Below are 13,677 nucleotides of genomic sequence, written 5' to 3' on the forward strand. Positions count from 1 at the left end.
GTCGTGGTTGTGTGGCATATTTTATGCCACACTACAAGCCATATATTTCGTCTGTTTTATCCTCATAAAAAAGCCGTATATTTCGCCAATAGTGAGGTCAGTTTCCCAGTCTGCTCCAAAAAGAGCAAGCAGAGGTAAATTGTTTTGATAAGAGAGGAATCTTGGACTATTTTGTTCTTGTTCCACCTATAAGAGTGTCTTGGTTATGGCCTACCAAGACTTTAATGTAGTATGCAAAACCGTGGGACGTATAAAAGTGTCGTGATGCCCTCGGATCAGCTCAGCCGGTGAATTCTCCGGGTACTTCTCGTGAGACGTGGTTCGAGTCCGGCTCCTCCTATCATACGGGTGTTCTTGAGGGACGGGGTACTTCAGGTCCAGGAGATTAGTCTGATAAAATAGAAATATTCCTGGATTGTCAAAAAATAAAAAATAAAAGTGTCTTGGTCATGACTTCGTGTGTAGTTAATTTATTAAGGAACACTTGCATGTTAAGAAAGAGAAGTTAATGCATTTAGTGGCAGAGTAGTCTATAATTTTTTCCGTAAACGAAATAAACACACACACACTAATTTTAGAGTAGTCTATAGTTACTTTAGCAATTATTATATGCTACATGCATATGAGCTACAGCATTAGTCAAGTTAATTTTAGATTTTTAAGGCATGGACACATTATTATTATCTTTTTTAGAGTGTAATATGCATCATGAATAATTTTTGCAAGGCAATTCATGCGTTGTGGTTTGGGTTATTTATTGTAATTTCATGTTGGTTGCTTTTTTTTTAAACTCTTAATTAATGAATTCTATTATCTTTTAGATTCCTAATTAATTAGACTAAAACTGATTCTATTTTCCTCACATTGGCTGTTTGAATTGCATTTTTCTGAATTTTTTTGTAAAAAAAATTACTATAAGAATTTAATATATGTAAAGTAAAAAATGATAGGAAAATGTGTTCACGAAAAAACGTAGTAAATTTTCTAAGGAAAATCGCAATCCAAACGGGGCTTAGTTAATTGGGAGTACTACAGGTGTCCATCATTTCGCATACCACGTTGAAGACAATTTGGCCTTCATTCCATTCCACCATGTGAATGGAACTGCTTTGTTTTTTACTAAAATAATTGCCCTTGCACAAGTCAATGAATTAAGGATAAAACTGGAAGACAAAATGAACCACAAGAATCCAACCTCTCTTCCGGATCAGCTAAAACAACAGCTTGTTGAAAGCAAAGCTCGCTTCCGGCTTAACCAAGATGGCTGACTCTGTCATCTCTCTTGTCATTGGGAGGATTGTTGATCTGCTGAAAAAAAATTCTGTTTTCCTGAAAGATGTTGAACGACAAGTTGAAAGACTTGGAAATGATCTGGAGTGGATGCGGTGTTTCCTGAAGGATGCAGAACAGAGGCAAGATGAAGATGCCAGGATCCGCAACTGGGTTTCTTTAGTCAGAGCTGCTGCCTACGATGCGGAGGATGTCATTGAGATCTTTGCCAGCAAAGTTGAGTTCTTCACAAAGGACAAGGGACTCATCACCAAATTGACGTATTATCCCTTGAAAATTGTGAACCTCTACAAGATAGGTAAAGAGATTGAATCCTTAGGGATGAGGCTTAAGGAGATTGCTGACAGCCGCGAAGAGTATGGTATCAATAATCTTGGAGAGGGGATCACTACACATGGAGAAGAGCTTCAACGGATCCGGCGATCCTCTCCTTTCAGCGAGGACAAGGATATAGTGGGCTTCGAGAAGATTACAAAATTTCTGGTGGCAGAGCTTATGAAAGAGGACAGAAACCGCCGTGTGGTTTCAATCGTTGGCATGGGAGGTGCTGGTAAGACAACTCTAGCCAAAAAAGTTTATAACCATGCTGATGTCAGGGCAAGATTCAATTGCCGTGCTTGGGTCTGCGTCTCTTCAAGCTACGATCACAAAGAGGTGCTGAGATCTATCATAAAGCAATTGAATACAATAAGTAAAGAGCTACTTGAAGTGTTGGAAAAGATGGAAGAGCAAGACTTGGAACAAAGGCTGTATCAAGATCTACAAGATAAATGTTATCTTGTGGTGCTTGATGATGTATGGAATGAAGAAGCGTGGGATTGTCTTGCTAGGGCCTTTCCTGATGTTAATACATCAAGTAGATTGCTACTTACAAGTCGCAATAGGGGTGTTCCCTTACACGCAGATGCTCTTAGCATCCCATATGAGCTGAAAACTTTGGGGCAGGAAGATAGCTGGCAGTTGTTCCTCAGAAAAGCTTTAGGCCATGGGGATAATTCTGGGTGTCCTCTAGATTTGGAAGAAGTAGGCAGAGAGATTGCAAGGAGATGTGGTGGTCTGCCACTGGCCATCACGGTTATAGGTGGGCTGCTACTGACAAAGAAAAGGTTGAAGAGTGAATGGGAGAAAGTTCTCAACAGCTTCAACACAAACCTATCAAGGAGCCAGAGTGGAGTATCAGCAATTCTGGAATTAAGTTATGCAGACCTTCCTGCCAATCTGAAATTTTGCTTTTTGTATTTGGGTTTGTTTCCCGAAGATTACGTGATTTCTGTGTGCAAGTTGATCCATATGTGGGTTGCAGAGGGAATAATGCAGAAAAGAGATGCAGAAAATTTGGAGGAAATTGCAGCATATGATGTGGAACAACTTTTTAGCAGAAATATGATCCAAGCGGCGGAAATGACTGTTGATGAGAGGATTAAAAGCTGCAGAGTCCATGATTTACTGCGCGAGCTTGCAATCAGAAAGGCAGAGGATGAAAATTTTTTTCAGATCCATGACACCAGAGATGATGAAATATCAGCCAAATCCAGGTACCTTGCTGTTCATATACTCCATCGGGATAAAAATTATTTTGGGACTTCGACCCCTCCTCTCCGATCTCTACTTTTTTTCAATGTCCACGGTTACGGGGAAAACATTAGTCTTAGCATCAAAAGTTTCGGGAAGCTTAGGATACTAGACCTTGAGAATGTTAAGATGGGTAATTTGCCAAAAGAAATTGGTGAAGTCAGGCTTCTAAGGTACCTCGGTTTAAGAGACACATCGATTACAAGGCTCCCTCATTCCTTCGGTTGCTTGCGATACCTACAAACTCTTGACATACGGAACATTAAGCAAGTGATAGTTTCAAATTTCATTTGGAAGCTTGAAAGTTTACGCCATCTATATGCGAATCGCATAGGAAGTAATGCACCTCTCAAGATTGAAGGATTGAGGAATCTTCAGACTCTGTCAGGCATGCACTTTGATGACATTATGCACAATAACATGATAACTCTGACAAGTCTTCAGAAACTGGGGATTTTAGTGGATGACAGGTCAGAAATGGACAAACTCTGCATGCATTTATCTGAGGTTGGAAGTCTGAAGACGTTACATCTTTATTGTACTGAAAGAAGACTGTGGCTATCTCTTGCTGGACTTTCTAAGCTCCGTCATGTAACAGAGCTTAAGCTATCCGGGGAGTTGAGAATGCTGCCTCCTGATTTCCCTCCAAACCTCTCTCGCTTGTCTTTGAAACACACACTCCTCAAGGATGATCCAATGCCAATACTAGGGAAGTTGGGACAGCTGTCGTTCCTCAAAATGAAAGTTGCATATGGAGGATCACAGCTAGTCATTTCTAGGCACGGGTTTCACCAATTGAAATTCCTTGAGCTCAACTCCCTATATGATTTGGATGAAATAAATGTGGAGAAAGGTGCATTGCCACAGCTCCGGTGCCTGAGAATCAGGGAGTGCAACAGTTTAAAAAAGTTGCCGGAAGAGCTGAAGCACATATCTAGTCTTGATGCGCTTGAGCTTGTGGACATGCGAGTAGATTTCATCAGTGGGCTTGATGCGGACATGGTATCCGGTGTCCCTAACCTCAGAATCAGTTTCACGGAGAGGAGTCGAAGGCTGAGTTTGCTGGAACAAATTACAGCTCACGCACGAGTCATAAGGGCAGCTGTTCTTTTCCAACCGGCTGCTCAACCATCATGATGGTAAAATTAGAAAGCAAGATGAAGTTTGCCATCTTCATTGCTTGTAGCGAAATTCGCTCTATTCCTTCTGGTTGCATCAGCTAGAGATGTTTGGATTACATCCAAAAAATTGGGTGACTCTGACTCTGTACATGAGGCCCCCGGTCCGGTGGACTATAACTTCAGTGTATTTCTTGCTTTTTTACTCTCCAGTGAGGGGGCTTCTTATGGTGTACGTGCTGCTGGCTGATTTTCAATGCAATAAATCAATGAAATCATTTCCCTCTTTTATCAAAATAAATATATAAAAAAAATATTTCCCATTAAATGTACTTACTTTGACATTATTTTACCCTTTATTTCGTCTATTTTACTCTTTATTTCGGCCATTTTATATAATTTGGGCCCTACTTAAGTCTATTTTATTTTGGGATGAAATGTCACACTTCAAGGCTTACCTTTCAATCTTCCTCCTATCAAACAAAGAATGGCAGTTGTATGGTTTTTTTTTTTTTTTCTTCTTGAAAATTAACAGTGTCTATACCTATATCAATTTACATTCAATATGTCATGGTGATACACTGATACTGGTAATAATAATCCATGAACTCTTGTGTCTTCAAGGCCTAAAAGTCCTGATACTAAATTGTCAGCATTTGGAAATGTTTAATTCAACAAAAATATAACGAAACAAAAGCCACCGTCCCTCCTGTCTAAAAACTGGAAAAAGTAGGAAGCAAACAAAGCCACCATCCATGTAGAAGAGAATAAAGGATTAACCGTAGCAAACAAATCAAGGAATTCATCCCTTCTAAACTGTTGGTTTGTCTGCAAATGAGGGTTGATTACTTCCTATACACTACTCAAAACATAGAGATGTAAAACAAAAGAAAACAAACTCAAATGTGCGAAAAGGAAATAACAAACTGTCCATCTACGTTGTTTGGAAATAAAGATTGAAGAGGAAAAAGTTTAAAGATTGTTGGCTATCTATTATGAAAGGTACTTAAATTTTGTGTTTCTTAAAGATGGTCCTAACACAGCACTCGCAATTGACAGATTTGTCTGTCTGAAATTACATCATACCTTTTCCATTCAAGGAAGATTAACCCACAGCTAAAGTTTAGGGATACATCCAATAAGAAATCTTTTCCTCTTAGTTTTACTCCAAAAAGAAAAACTGGTGATAGCTCATTTGTGTAAATCGCTGTCATAATATTTGTGTAAAAGTGATTGAGCATTTTATGCAGTAGCCATAACATACAACATTAATTGCTCATACAGAATTATATAAAGAAATAAATCTCAAATGGAGCCTACATATTTTTAAGCCGTGTTTCTTCTACAAAACTTTAAATTAAGAAGCAGTTTTAACACCTATTTTTAAACACCTATTTAGAGTAAGTTGCGTACTTCAAACTTACCATCTTGAATTATGATTCATTGATTGATTGATCAAACATAATATTTTATTGGATACTTACATCTTTCCTTCTTCTTGACAAGTCTTTGAATTTTCTAAAAAACTAGTTTAAGTAAAGCTAAAACTTCTTTCAGAAAAATCTATAAAAAAAAATGAAGCTAAAACTTTTAATTTAGACAGATAAATAAAGGTAAAGAGTTAACTAGGAAAGGGAAGAAAAAAAAAAGAGTGAGTTCAATTTTCTGAAAATGAAGGCATCTTGAGTGAAAAGCACGATTATTTAAAAGAGTTAAGGGGGCAAAATGAAAAGAAAATTTGTTATAATAAGGCAATATAAAAGTAGGTCGATTGGTCAACCGACTCAAAACCGTCCAGGTACATTGGTTTCTCCAAAGAAAACAAAACAAAATAAGAACACTGTCACTCAACTGGACCCCATTCGAGCCGAATTGAACATCTTTGATTAAGCACGCCTATGAAGAAAAAACAAAATTGAAAGTGACAATTTGAGTATTTATTTAAAAAATAAAATGTTTATTAGCAAAAATTCTGAAGAGACATGGTAGTGATTGCAGATCGCAGTTTGGGTGTAAAACTCTTACATTTGAAATTTGTTTGGCGCAAATCATTTAAAAGTTTACTGTTTTTATGTTATGTTAGCATCTACATTGGATATTCTCATTTTGTCTTTCAATATTTATGTTCTACATTTGTATGTCTACGTCATAGTTATAAAATTCGGCTCCACTCAATGATTCAACCGGTTAATTTGATGAATTGGTCACCTAATCAAGTTGGGTCAACAGTTAGATCGAATAGAGAATAAATCCATTAACCCGTCAATAACTCGATGAATCAACCAATAAAATTAAAAATTATTGGTTGAACCACTAATTTAACAAATCAAAATAATATAATATAGTTACTAGTCGGGCCGATCAATCCACAATTGGACGAACAACCTGTTGAAGTGATCACCTCTTTGAGTTGAGGTTCGAGTTAAGTTTTATGACTATGGTCTACATTATTTCAAATGTTATTCTCCCAATTATTGTGGATCTAAATTCTTGTATAGATTTATGAAGACTACCTAGGTTGACTAGAACTGTAGATGAATATTCTTTTTTACAACTTTCCTCAACCGTGCCAAAATTTTAAATATTAATGTTCGAAATTGGCTCAATTTTTTAAAATTTAAAGAAAGTACACCACCATAATAAGTTAATAACAAGATGTGAAATGTTTTTATTGTCGAGTGAGCTTTACAAAACAGTGTTCTAAGATTTTCTTATTTTACAAAATCATTTAGGATTGAAACAAATCCAAACTCATATTTCTAAATACAGATATTTGATTCGTAAGTACTGAAATTTGTATAAAGTATGCATTTAAGATACTGCCTCTTCCAAAAATTTAAGACACGGGAACACTACTGTTTCCAATAACAATTGCACCGTGCAATTGTTGATCGATATGAATTTAGCTTTCAATTGGATAAATAAGATCACTACTAGAACACAACTTTCAATAAGTAACACAATTTGCTTTGATTTTACATATTATTATCTTATTAAGGATATAATCAAAATAAGTTATTTGACTCGAACTCATGAATAGTTCCATCAAAAATAAATTTTGATTAACTATAAAGCTAAGCTTGAGAACATGAACACGAGCTCTCAAGTTTGCTTACCATGGCCATAAGTTGAGCTCAAATTTCATGTTTCTTGCTCACTCGAACTCAAGTTTGAGCTTAATTAGCATCGTATTCAAACTTGAATATATGCTCACATTTACAACCAGAGTCCCTACGTCTATACAATACTTAAAAAGAGAGTAACATTTGTATGGTGTAAACACACTCTTTGAAATTCTTAATCTATCCTCAATTAAAAGAACAAATTGGTTTCAATCCATTCTATGAACAAACTTCTTACAATCAACACATAGTTATCTCGTCGAGATCTAATTATAACTTCCGCACACTAACCCTTTCACGTCTCCACTTTTTATTCTATCATGTTTTTTAATACAATAACTTTCCCTAAAGTAGTGACTATAGAATTTTTTTATATAAAAACAGACATGTCTAAATCTAATATGACATGTAACTTGATATGAAAAAAATAATCATATACTTTCTTGCAATGAGAACACACCTTAGTGTGTGTTGTGCGCCAAAAGCACTGGTTATATCAATTTGCAATTGGCTCGAGTATTCTGGCACGAGAAGCCGATCCTGGCTTTTATAGCGTTTCAGTATATACTCCTTTCTTTCAGGCAGTCCAACTCCCACCCATTCCACTTAGTCCCCACTCACCAAACTGCCACCAACAACAAAGCCGCCTCCTCTCCCCTCCTTCCTCGGCGGATACTCCAACGTTCACCTCATTTCCCCCACCAACCCATATCTACCTGTCTATTTTCCTCCTTCACTTCCTCTTCTACTTCGATTCCACCCAAGAAACCTCCAAAAATGCAGGGCACAGCGATTTCATTCTCCCCTTCAATTTCCCTCCCCAATAAACCCAATTCAATTTCCACACACCGCCACGGATTCCTTCAATCTCCTCGCACTGAACTTCCTCTCCATTTCAACCCTCTGCTGAAAACGCCGTCGGTTTCGTCCCGCAAGCTAATTACGCCGATTAAATGCACTTCCTCGGTGAATCCGATAAGTTCCGGATGGATTTCTGGCCCGCCTCCGGAGCCCGAATCTGATGACAATGTTAAGGTTCGGGCCACTTCTGTGCCCGAGAGCGCCCCCGGACAGCCCGAAGGAAAAGCTTTGGTTGATACTTTAGTGCTGGGACTTCTTTTTGGACTTTGGTATCTGTTTAATATCTACTTCAATATCTATAATAAACAGGTGGGTTTGTTTATTTTTTCGTTTATGATATTTTAATTTTTTTTGAAGCAAATTTACATTTCTGGAAAATGATTCCATTTTTGTTAGTTTACTTTGATCTATACTTTTGGAATGCATTGAAGTTACTTTGAAATGCATAGTTGCACAAGATTTTATTTTCTGGGCAGTTCTGTATGAGGGTCTGATTTATTGAAGTTAATCTGGGAAAACACTTATCTTTTAAGTTCTTAAATTTAAGAATCTGTAGCTGAAATCAAATACTGATTCTAAGACTACTAACAATGACTCTTTAAACTACGGGGCTACATCTGATTTGATTCTTGAAGGAAAGATAATGTATGTTGTTTTTTTTAATGAAATTGGGCAATAATACTGGAATATAATTAATTTTACGCAGAAAGTTACAGTATTTTGAATGATCTACTCATCTGACAATAAGAATATGTTAATCCCGATGTGAAATTAAGTTTGTAGTTCTCATATTAAATGAATTTATTAGGATTTTTACTTCAGTTAGTAGCATTTACATTAGCTTTTTCGTTTATACTAGTTGATAATTTTTCCCCCTAGTAGGGGATGGATGGGATTTAAGAAGCGGGGATTTCTAATTTTTGGGGCCTCAACCTCAAAGAGTGTATGATAAGTTATAAGTAGCTTGTACGAATGATTGTTTTGTAGCGAGTGTACGATGGCATTGTGTTCTATATACGTGATGATTGCGCTCTCTCTCTTGTTATTAAATTGCTGGAAAAGAGAATATATAGATTGCAGATTCTGAGGTTGCTGTTGTTTTTGTAGGTCCTGAAAGTTTATCCGTACCCAGTAACTGTTACTGTGGTTCAATTTGCAGTTGGGACGGTCTTTGTTATTTTTATGTGGCTGTTCAATCTATACAAGCGGCCCAAGATCACTTCTGGACAGGTAATATGATACTGGTGTGGGATTTGATTCCTTTTACTATTCTATGTTGTCAATATGTTGATGTGGGTTCTGATTTTGATGTTGGCAGCTTGCTGCTATCCTACCATTGGCAGTGGTTCATGTGTTGGGCAACCTTTTCACGAACATGAGCCTTGGAAAAGTCGCAGTTTCTTTCACTCACACTATCAAAGCTATGGAACCGTTCTTCTCAGTTGCCCTCTCTGCCATGTTCTTAGGAGAGGTTTGCCTTTTTCTTACGGCCTTTTGTCAATTTCCCTGTTTCTTCTGCGGTATTGATTTGGTTGATTTCTGAAATTGTTTTAGGATGACTCTTTAACGAAATTTCTTTTGGCCAGCCTTAGAATGATAAATTTTTTGAACACCTTCATTCCGGTGGTCTTCATGTTTTAAATACTGTTGGAGACTTTCAATAAATCTTTTCTGGAGTTTGAATTGATGTTTTCTGAACTACGGAATAACTGTATCTATTGAACCATGAATTTGGGACTCGTTCCACTTTAGTTACTTTTGCTAACTTACTTTTCCTGTTCATGCAGATGCCTACCATATGGGTAGTCTCATCTCTTCTGCCAATTATGGGTGGAGTAGCACTGGCATCTATGACTGAGGCATCCTTCAATTGGTAAGAACTGTTGGTGCATATGCTCTATTTATGTCATTTTGTTCTACTTCCTTCCTTGTAATAAGTGCTGCTCTTTTAAGTTATCTAATCCATGATTCTTGTTTCACTTGCTAAAAGGGCTGGTTTTTGGAGTGCAATGGCGTCAAATTTGACTAATCAATCTCGAAATGTCCTTAGCAAGAAGTTTATGGTTAAGAAGGAGGTATGATTTTACTCTAGGTCCTTTATGTTCATAACTGGACGTATTGTCAAGTCTGTATTAATTGGAAAATCTGGTGCTTTCTCTTTGTTTCCCTGCATTCTTTTAGTGTTTATTACAGAATTTCCTTTGTACTACTACTTATATCATGATGTGGTGACTTGTGCTTTCATTTTCTTTTCCTGCCTTAAGTTTCCTAACAAAAGGTGGTTAACAGAGCTTGAATTTCCTGTTGTTTGTGTGCAAATTTTTGTTAAATTAGAGAATAACCAACAGCATCTTCTTGTGCAGGAATCATTGGATAATATCACCCTCTTTTCTATAATTACTATCATGTCTTTTTTCTTGTTGGCTCCGTTTGCTATTTTCGCGGAAGGAATCAAATTCACTCCTGCTTTCCTGCAATCTGCGGTGAGTAATCCCCCCCCCCCCCCTTTTTCCTGGAAATGCTTGGTGATTGCTTTTTCTTCACCTTACAGATATTTTCCTCTGTTACAATCAATTGCATTTCCTCCATGCTGATAAGAAGATTTGTTTGCTTGGCAGGAATTGAATGTCAGGCAGGTTTACACTAGGTCTCTCATAGCTGCTCTGTGCTTCCATGCATATCAACAGGTATAAATTGTCTTCTATATACATTTTAAACCAGTAGGTCTCATGTTAATAAGCTTTCTGCAGCATGAATTGCAATGATACTACTGAATTTTAGTCTATTGGACCTAAAGAACCAAATGCAGAATTTTTATATTCATTGAAGGGAGTAATGAGTTCAAAAATGGCTAATCTTATGTCTTGCTGCTTGGTCCATCTCCCCGCTTTTTATTTATTTTATTATTTTTTTGGGGGAATCTTTAGCAGCACTCAATTTGCTTTCCCCAAGTGATTTTGCATCTGCGCTGATTGGTATGTATTGTTCATCATTCATGAGAAAGATAAATATTCTTTGGATTGACTCTGGGATCAAGATCAATCTGTTTATTCTCATTTATTCTGTTTGCGGGTGCCATTGATTTATTGGAACTGGCAGATTAACTTCAAAGAAAATTAATTGAACTGCAAACCAGACGTCTCTTATTGTTCCCATACCCAAGCGAAGACTAGATCGTAATAGACATACTAGGAGCATCCTTTGTGTCCAAGGCATCATTTCATCATTTCTTAGTTTTCGGTTGTACTTCCTAATTTTGGGTCAAATAGCAGTCTTGGAACATTTATAATTTGTTTTAGTCATGAGTGATCTGGATGATGTTCTATAAGTCAGTTAATAATATTATCTCTGGGTACCGAGCAAAAGCAGAAATTGGTGTTTACCTGCCCCTTGTTTTCCTACATGTGGTCAGATGTGCCATATTTCATGTGTAACATAAGCTTCTGTCTTTTCCTGGACTGTAAGTCCGCTGAAACATGGGAGAAGGCTTTTGACCAGAAAGGCCTTTATTGAAACAGAAGCATTTATTTCTAATACTGTGTAGGATTTCTAGCCACAATATTTGGAAATGTTGAACCATGATTGAACATTTTCGCTAGTAGTAGGAGTTGGGGAACCTTGGTTACTCTGATGTTATCTTTTTTACCTTGAGATTTTGAGATTCACTTTATGTACTGCAGATGTTTCTAATTATTGTGTGTTTGGAATCATACTCTACTGGTGTTAACTTTGCATTATGCTACCAACTTGTGGAAGAAAATATTGCAAAATCTCCATAATTGCTTGAAACTTTTCATTAGTATCATACAATAACAATAACCTTCTCCATTTGTATTTTATTTGTTGAATTGCATTTGTTTTAGATGGACAAACAGGTAAAAAGGTTACACTAAAGATAAATACTTTATTGAAAAGCATGTCTAGAGAATTTTATAAAGTTCTTCAAATTTTGTCTGCCATGCAACCACAAGAGAGTGTAGGAATGAAGTTTGTCAATCCACCCTTCACACTTTGCTTGGTTTGCCTGTGTCTAAGTTTGTAGTGTTCCTATGATGTTTGATGTAGTTTTGTAAGAATATATCGCAACACTAACCCGTGAAATAGTTAAATTGTGAGATGAAGTGACTATCAGGAATGGTATATGACAAAATGGTTAACTTCTGCTGGTCCCCTTGTTTTCTTACCTGGCCTTTTGGATTGACTAAAATATATTTGTTTTTTGTGAGAATGCACCGATGTGCTGCCAATGTTCATGCTTGTGAAATTGAATGGACTTTTTTGCAAAGTTTGTATTGCTAGTGCCTTCTGATTAGTGACCGAAATACTCAAGCTCCAATGGACTAACATGCTTTTCTGTGGCTATAAGTGGTAAGCTGAACTAGACAAAAGCTGGTTGCTGGGAAGCATGAATGTTTATTAAAATCCTGTGAATGCATATTAGTTATTCTGTGTCATTTTTGAACTCTAATTAAGCATTGGGACTATGCTGCAATTAAAGAAACATAGCAAAGAGGGAACCAAATAGCAAGGGAAGAGACATCCAGAAGCAATTTGAGAGGAATTGAAATCTAATCCAAGTTTCACTGGGCCTAGAACATGTACATGCTGAGAGAGGGGAAAGAAAGAGCATGTGCAGCTTGAGTACTGCCAGGTGTAGAATAAGATGCTCATCATTTATCAGAAAAAGCTGTGGCATATAGCTCAGACTGAAATCTTAAAAAAATCTTAAAAGTTGGACATCTGAGATTTCTGGTGATATTCTTTTTCTGAGGACATGAAATATTTTCTCCATTCGTATTATGGTTACATTGATTTTATCAACTGGCGCAAAAGTTCATTTTATTGATGCTTAAAAGAGTTTATTCTGCAGGTTTCTTACATGATATTGCAGCGCGTATCTCCTGTAACTCATTCTGTGGGCAACTGTGTGAAGCGGGTTGTGGTGATCGTCTCATCTGTTCTATTCTTTAGAACACCTGTTTCACCTATTAATTCTTTGGGTATGGTTACCTACTCTTTTAAGTCCAGTATCAGTGAACATCTTTCACTTCTCTGAGTATCTCCTTGCACAGAAACAGTCACACACACACACACTACCTCTCTCTCTCTCTCTCTGACGTCCCTTTGTGTGCTAGCGCGTAGTCAAAACAGATAATAATTTCAATCTTTGGTTTGACTGGCCATTATTTTATTTTACCAAGTCTTTCATCTTGATTTTGCAGGCACTGGGATTGCTCTTGCTGGAGTATTCCTGTATTCAAGAGCGAAGCGCATTAAGCCCAAGCCAAAAACAGCTTAAGCTGTGCACTTTAAAGAGTTTTGTCGGTAAATGTTATCTTTAGACGAGAAAGCAATAGCACAAATTGGTCAGATGTCTAGGCAGGAACTTTATCCGATTTTGCAGCTTTTTCATTACGTTAATTTTCTTCCTGGTACTGTATTCTTTTGCTGGAAAACTAAATACATCCCGGCTGCAAATGCACTATTCTGATTTCACCATAGTTTGTTGTGTTTTGCGCTAAATGTAGTTGGTAATATTATAAAGGGAAAATTGCAGAAACCTCCCCTGAAATTTCTGACATTTGCACTGACCTCCCATATCAATTTTAAAATAGCATTAACCTCCCCTAGAAAAAGTTGGAGCCAATTTAAAAGGTAAAAGTGTGTGAATTTACTAGAGTACCCCCAATTGTATTTGACTTTACCAGATAAAA

The 13,677-nt window shown here is 36.9% G+C and overlaps 2 protein-coding genes across 2 annotated transcripts; both read left to right on the top strand.

The window, feature by feature from the left end:
- Positions 1 to 1,117: 1,117 nt before the first annotated feature.
- Positions 1,118 to 4,312, top strand: LOC113740214 (putative disease resistance RPP13-like protein 3). The gene has a single exon (XM_072046070.1). It carries the CDS (start codon positions 1,261 to 1,263, stop codon positions 3,997 to 3,999), a length of 2,739 nt encoding a protein of 912 aa, XP_071902171.1. The 5' UTR covers positions 1,118 to 1,260; the 3' UTR covers positions 4,000 to 4,312.
- Positions 4,313 to 7,695: 3,383 nt separating this feature from the next.
- On the top strand, positions 7,696 to 13,464 carry LOC113739010 (phosphoenolpyruvate/phosphate translocator 1, chloroplastic-like). The gene is made up of 9 exons (XM_072046071.1): positions 7,696 to 8,272; positions 9,071 to 9,193; positions 9,282 to 9,434; positions 9,751 to 9,836; positions 9,954 to 10,038; positions 10,327 to 10,446; positions 10,582 to 10,650; positions 12,834 to 12,963; positions 13,186 to 13,464. Exons 1-9 carry the CDS (start codon positions 7,880 to 7,882, stop codon positions 13,260 to 13,262), a joined length of 1,236 nt encoding a protein of 411 aa, XP_071902172.1. The 5' UTR covers positions 7,696 to 7,879; the 3' UTR covers positions 13,263 to 13,464.
- The last annotated feature ends 213 nt before the right edge of the window (positions 13,465 to 13,677 follow it).

This window comes from Coffea arabica, chromosome 4c, assembly GCF_036785885.1.
Source record: "Coffea arabica cultivar ET-39 chromosome 4c, Coffea Arabica ET-39 HiFi, whole genome shotgun sequence".
NCBI lineage: Eukaryota > Viridiplantae > Streptophyta > Magnoliopsida > Gentianales > Rubiaceae > Coffea > Coffea arabica.